The 7,625-nt window shown below is 30.1% G+C and overlaps 1 protein-coding gene across 1 annotated transcript in view; it reads right to left on the reverse strand.

Moving 5' to 3' along the window:
* Positions 1-2,216, reverse strand: part of LOC130446599 (katanin p80 WD40 repeat-containing subunit B1) — a 64,871-nt gene extending 62,655 nt beyond the window's left edge. Inside the window, exon 1 of the mRNA XM_056782961.1 lies at positions 1,823-2,216. Coding sequence (XP_056638939.1) covers positions 1,823-1,853 — 31 coding nt within the window. The 5' untranslated portion in view covers positions 1,854-2,216. The remainder of the gene's footprint in view (positions 1-1,822) is intronic.
* Positions 2,217-7,625: the final 5,409 nt, after the last annotated feature.

Here is a 7,625-nt window from a genome sequence, read left to right on the forward strand (position 1 = left end):
CATAAGGAAAAAATTGACATGTAAAAAATTTTTGTTAGTTAGCCTACAACTTATCAAATAAAAACAAAAAAAAACGATAATAAATGTTCAAAGTAGGCACCTTGCATTTCTATACACTTTCGGAGTCTACTTCTTCGAACTTGAAAAGGCATTTCAAGATTCTGCCTTATATAGCGTCACTGCAGAGTATAATTGTGATAACTGTTCCTAATTTTCTTGTAAATTGTAGTTATGTTGTTCAAATTAATAATTATTTTCATAAATTAAAAAGTTAACATTGCCCGGGGTTTAGTGCAAAGTGAATAATTTCCCATTTTTTTTAAATTTTATTTACTGTTTAATTTTTAATTAATAATTTTAATTATTTAAAGAACTGATTACGTTATTTGTTAGGGTCATTAATAAAGATTGATTTGAGCTGATAAATTTGGTGGAAATCTTTTTTATATATCTCTCTATCACGACTGCCTTGGATTTTAAGAAAAATCAATTTGGAGTATTTTTAAAAATTCATTTCAAGTCGAAGCCACTTTATGAATTTTTTTTTGGCTATGCGATAGTGGCATCTTTACAGATTGAGAAATTTTCTTAATTTTTTTGGTCCAGATCATTAGAAGGGCTGGAATCATGTCAACTAGGGTATACAAATTTGTTTGTACCCTCACTTTACAGTCCTGTAATTTATGAAAATTCTGATTTTTTTTTATTTTATTTATATTCTTCAAAAGTCAATAAACAATATAAAAAAATTGGTTAATAAAAATGTTTTTTTACTAGTTTCAAAATGCCTAAAATTTAGGCTTCCAGACGAGAATACCCACTTAAAGAGATTTAGATGGCATATTTATGTTTAGTTATTTAGTACTACTCATGGCAGCAGATACTTGAGCTAGCCTTTTAAATAACTTAATCACATCAAAATAAAGTACTAAGAAACATCATAAATGCTTGATAGTACAACTAGAATGAAGACCTTCATGATAAAACAGTTTGTGGAACTAATTATCACAAAGTCCACATTTTGAATACATGAATATGGAGGAATTTGAAATAAGAGTCAATATTATAAAATATAGTATAAAATGAACTCACTTTGGTTGATTTAACAAATAAATATTATCTTGATTCTCAATGTATTATTTACATTGCACTTCTTAAATTAAAATTAAGTACTCAATACAGTATTATTCTAAAATTTGAATGCATATATATTTTATTTATTATCATTAATGTATTTGTTTGACTAATAATTCAGTCCAATATACCACTGCTTGTATGCTTTATTTCCCATATTTCCTAGATACTTCCTTTTTAATTTGGATAAAGGATTTTCATCACTTGTTTGACAATGCTAGTGTCACAATAAACAAAACTATGTGAGTAGTTATTCAGTTATATAATTAAAAATGAGTGCAAAATGTACAAAAGAATATTTCTTATTGAGTTAGTGAACTAATCAGAAGCCCACATAAATGTTAAAATATTATGTAATTAACATTTTCAATAGAAAGTAAACGTGAAAAATTTGTTGAATTATGCAATTTTGTATTATTTAATTTTAATCTAAGAATAATTTAATTACAATACCAAAAAACATTTCCATAGTGTAACCAAGCATAACATACATATGTTATTGTAGGGTTAAGTTTTTAAAATGCCCGAATCATTTAGAAAAGTTGTATTGAAATATATTTATATATCATTAGTCAAATTATTGTGATTGGACACAACAGTACCACCTGGGTAGTTATACTTGGGTTTATATTTGAAAAAGTGAATAACTAAATAAACAAACAAAAATAAATAGAATGTGGATACTTACGAAATTTCCAGGATCTTTTTATAGAAGCCATTATGCCAAAAGGGGGTTTGTATATCTTATTTTAATGGTTATGTTCACCTTAAGTCCACAAAAAATCTCATTGTAACTTCTTCACAAACTCGATTAAAAATAGCACTAGCAATCTAAGATAGGAATAGTATTGAAAAACATAAAAAAATACACTTTTGGATGATTTTCAATGATTTCCTTGACATGTTTCCTAGCCATTGCCTTATAGGGTTTTTTGATTCAGCATAAAAAAATTCTAGCAAGAAGCAACCTTATATTAGAGTTTAATAAGGATAACGGTAAGTTTTAATAGCTTCTCGTTTCTTCTGATTTTCTGAAGGACGATAATTGTACGACAAATTTGATATTTGGCATTAATGACAGTAAACGACATATGACAGGTTGCGCTGTCATTGCTATTGTCGCAGACTATGGAGGATAGAGGTAAGGAGAACCGTCTTGTATGGTATTTAGCAGTTATATATTTTAAGTATAATTTTTGAATGAATGGATATATTAATAGTTTCTTTGATATAGTTATGACTTTCAAAAAAGAATTTAATTTACTATCCTACTTTAATAGTTTGTGGCGCTGTTTTTTAAAGTTTTCCACCTGCTATTACAGCGCTACCTTAATTTGCTTTCTTACTACAGACACTTTTCTATACACCGAGATGGTCCTCCTTACCTCTACCCTCCATACCGCAAACTTTAACGGAACATTCTTAGCCGTTGTTCTATGTTTTGATTTGGTAGATCACTTTTAATACATGTAGCCGTAGAAAGTGTTGCCTATACTCAATAAATCATGCAATTTATACTTCTAAATTCATGAATTAATAATTAGACTAATTTGTTGAGGAAATATAATATATTTCATATATATATATATATATATATATATATATATATATATATATATATATATGAATTTTTTTATTAATTATTCTGCAATATTTATAATTATAGAGAAGTTAGTGTTGAGTTCTAATTGAACATCATTGGTAAAAGGGGCAAAATATTATTAAATACAAAGAAATATCTATTTATTTGCAATCTATGATCATTATTGAGGTAAGCAAATCTTAGAACTATTTCAAAGCAGTAGTTTATCTATTGGGAGCAAACTGATTTTAAACCCCATTAATTAGGTCATGGAAAAAGTGATTCTTCAGCCTGCACTGTTACAGGTTGTACTCTATAGTTAGATATCAGTCTGTTTAACTATTTTTGTGACCATTAAACTCTCTATTTTTGGTTCAATTGATACAGCCTGAAGATATGTAAAAAAATGCCACGAATCTGGGGACATTAACAACAATCCTCACTATTTTTGATTTGCTGAGTTTGATATTTAGATTTTAAAGATATAGTAATAATGAAACTACCTTCTGTAATTATTACATATCAAGATTTTTTATTAATTCATTCAATCCCCTTTTGCTTTTACTATTTTGGTGCACAATTTTGACATTTTCTGTATGAATTTCGACAAATAATCGTCGTCTATTTGGTTCCATTCGTTTTTCGTGATATACCAAAGATGTGAAGTGTAAGTAGGACATTAGTTCTGAATTTTTTCAGCTGAAAATTATAGTATTGCTTGTACATCTGTATGTGAGCAATACAATGATAATAGACTCTTAAAAAACATTCTTACGAAGGCTCTTTTCTCATTTCAAAGTGAAAACTCCACAAAGCTACGCGAGCTACTTGACTACATCTCAAAGCATTTTAGATCATTACAACAATTAGGGTAGCCGTTAGAGCATTGGGACACTCTAATAAATTTTCTTGTAATTTAAAATAGTATATTACGTAACAAGAGTTGCAAGTAACCCTATAAGCACGAAGAGAAAAATTTTATGCACGTAGCCGCACAGCGGCAATTGCATATATTTCATTAGTGCGTAATGGGCTTACAAATCGTGTAACGTACTATACTTTTTCTACGTCTTTTCATTTTTTCCATTAAATAAAAAACATACTACTTAAGAAAACGTGTCCTATTTTTAAAAAATTGCATAATGTGTTGCCTACATTTAGGGGCATCACTCTTTCAATCCTAAATATATCTCGCTAATGCTAGAAGTTTTTTATGTTTTTTAATTGACTAAATTCGTGTAAATATACTAAATAAAGTCTTACGTAAATAAAAAGTTAATTGTAATTTAATTAAAGCAAGAAGTTTAAGTTTTCTTTTCAAAACGCACGTGTATGTTATGAGATCTCATTATGTGCATGTTATTGTTAAATGTCATTTACAAGGTATGTTGACAGCGCGATTTTCAACGTTTACAGACGTGGGCGTAGAAAAACATTTTTAAGAGGTTGAGCGGATATGCTAGAAGCTATCGAATCAAAGGTTTTCATCAAGTAAACCTTCAAAATCAGTAAAAATCTTGCAAATCCCTCTATTCCACTAATGCCAAATGTCCCCATAACAAAGGAATTCAATTGTAGACAATAATTTTATCTTTGAAAGGTGTATTTGATCCCTTAACTCAACATAAGATTCAAACCAACTTTCTCTTATTAATTAGAATTTCATAAAATTAATTTCTTCAATAGCTGTTTGCAAGGAAATAACCCTTTAAATCATATTTGTTACAACAAATTCGTTAATTCATATTGGATGAAGATGCAGCTTAGTCTTCAATTATGACAAAAGTATACAGTTGTTTTTCATTCCAAGAATTATTTCACGAAATTGATTTTCCAATCAGAACATTCGCTCTTGCACCAGGCAGGTGTGCAGTTGTCATTGTTTACAATCAGAGAGTCACTTTGGCCAATTTCAGGTAGAAAGTTAACAAAATAAACAGTTCGTGATTGCATCACTTGCTTCGAGTATAGTCCTGAACAAATTCAAATCAAAATATCTTATTTTCCAGCATTCCGTTTGGTCAATCACATTCCATTTCATATAACCGGAATGTACTATAGCGGTCAATTTCTGATGAAAAATTACAAAGATCGAAATTCCAAACCATCTAAATGCTATATTTACCTTTTTGCTTTATCGCAAAGGCAGTTTATTTAGAGCTTGTTACTGCCCTGTCTAAGGAAAATTTCATTTTGACACAATTTGTGTCTCGACGAGGGAGACCATCAAGAATATATTCTGATAACGTGAGCAAGTATGTAGGCGCTAAAAATGGGCTCAATGAACTCACTCAAGTACTATCATCTCATTAGTCAAACCTTATAGAGTACAGTTCACGAGAAAGCATGGATTGAAGTTCAATTCCACCAACTTCTCCACATTTTGGTGGTCTCTGGGAGGCGGGTATAAAGAGTACAAAATTTCACATAAAAGGGGTCGACAGTTCCTTATCCCTTAGTCACGCACATAACTACAAACCATATATATGTACATCAACGTATACAGCAAATCCACCAGCATTTTTAGCGTAGATGGAGCAATTATTACAGTAACACCAACGATGACATACCACTTCCAAACATTTTAAGGAGGATAAATTGGTATTAGTAAAAGATGAAAATCTTCCCTTTAAGAAATGGAGATTAGGAAAAATAATCAAGCTGCATCCCGGTAAGGACTCTCTCGAGTAGTCACAATCAGGATAGGTCAAGGAGATATCAAGAGATAGTGCATTATTACAAACTATTGAGCTGTATCATTTCAAGACGGCCGGTATGTTTGAGCATCTTTAACCTCGCGCTGTTCCTGACGTTGAAATATAATTTTTGTTTAATTTTTTCGCTATTCTAATACAACGACCACTCTGAAATAGAAATTGCGATGCTAACTAAAATATATCGACTTTTCAATCGATTAGAGTCACATCGTCATTAATCGATACATAAAAAAATCGATTTCTAAATATATTATTAATAATGAGTGATTAGTGCATTATTACAAACTCTTGAGCTGTACCATTTCAAGGCGGCCGGTATCCTACTGACTGCGCCACTTTAAATTTTTGAAATCACAAAATATATTTTTAAAAATTTCATGTAATTTATTTTACACAGATTTTTATGTTACTACAATGAAGTCTGAAGTCATTCTCTTAGATTTTACTATAATTAACAATAAATGAATATCGTATTGCTGACACAGAAGACTAGCGACCTCGTACAAATAAAGTGAAATTTGTTAAAATGAATAATAAAGAAAGGTGGTATTGCTGACACAGCAGACTAACGACCTCGTACAAGTAAAATAATGATATTGAGTATTATAGGTAAATTTCATTCCATAACTGCATCTTCAACCTCGCGCTGTTAACGTTGAAATATTGTTTTTGTTTAATTTCTTCGTTATTCTCATATAACGACCACTCTGAAGTAGAAAGGGTTATTGTAACTAAAATATATCCACTTTTAAATCGATTAGCATCGCAACCTGATGAATCGATTCATAAAAAAATTGAGGTTTAAAAGATCGATTTCTAGAAATTCGATTTTCTTGCCAAGTTTGTAGTTACAATCTAAATATGAATCCATTTTATTAAAAAAACAAAGGTGAAATCGGGGATTTTTTAGACCTGTAACAATAATAACAATTATTTTTATTACCATATCAAATATAAAATCAGGTATACGAGGAGACAATTATTTTCTAAATGTAGATTTTTGTTAAATTAAAGAGTGAAGAAAATAGATAATATAGCTTATAGTTCTCAATACTTGATATTTAAGCTTATTAAAAACAACAGTCTGTCAAGTCTACTGGTATCCTATCGACCGCGCTCATCACTTGCGATGTCGTCGGCAATTGAAAAAAGGCTCTCACATGGAAGAGATGATCCCACGATACTCATATTTATCAAGGCTATTGATTGAACATGGTGATAGAGTTTTTTTGTTCTTGCCAGTAAAGTACTCGTATAGGATCAAACTTAGGTTCAAACTGCCTGGGATAAATAATGTTCAAATTCTTTGTCTAAGCCCTTCCCAGTGCAAGTGTACATGTAGAGATTTATTTTTTATAAGCAATGGAACCTAAGCACACAGCCATTTCGCGAGTTTTTGAGTAATTAACCCGCAATATCACGAGTACATTCAGCTAATTGTAAATCATTTCATGGTGAAATATTGAGTCACTGAATCGATTCAGTACAATATATCGATTTATTTTGTCCAAGGAATCGATTCTTCGGTAAATCGATTTCAGATCGTCATGTCTACTCTGAACTCGAAGCTTGTATAACAAGTAAAAATAAAGTAGTGTTAGCAAAACGTCATGTTTCATTTCTAAACAAGTTAAATATTAATTATTGATCAGTTAAAAAGGGTTAAGTAAAACCTAATCACTTAAAAAAGTGTTATTTCATATTATGTGTTAATTATTTAATTTTTTCTTTTAACGAATTATTTAAAACAAAGTTTGTACATCCTACTTGGTTTCGTGGAAATTTATCTATTTCGGAAACGAATAAAAAGATTTCGAGTTTTAAAAATGAAACAGATTTTGTATCTATTAAAGCATCAGCTTCTTTTTATTGTTATCTGTTCTACTTACTCATTCCATTTCTAATAGTCTCTTTTTTTTATTTTATTTTTCTTCTGTTCTGCAACTGTTAGGTCCCGGCTAAGTAACACATATATCATAGTCTCGTGGCTAAATCACAACCAACTGATAAATCACCATCAATCGCTAGATGCTTAGAGCTGTAACTGTTTAATCTTTAGATACTATTCGTTATTTATCTCTGGCATATAAAATTATGTTGTTTTTATTATTCTTTGCATTCGTTGTGCGTTTTCGAATACGTACGTTATGATGTGAAAGCTTCGTTCTCTAGAATAACGTGTATGGAAGTAC

The sequence above is a fragment of the Diorhabda sublineata genome, chromosome 7 (genome assembly GCF_026230105.1).
Source record: "Diorhabda sublineata isolate icDioSubl1.1 chromosome 7, icDioSubl1.1, whole genome shotgun sequence".
NCBI classification, from domain to species: domain Eukaryota; kingdom Metazoa; phylum Arthropoda; class Insecta; order Coleoptera; family Chrysomelidae; genus Diorhabda; species Diorhabda sublineata.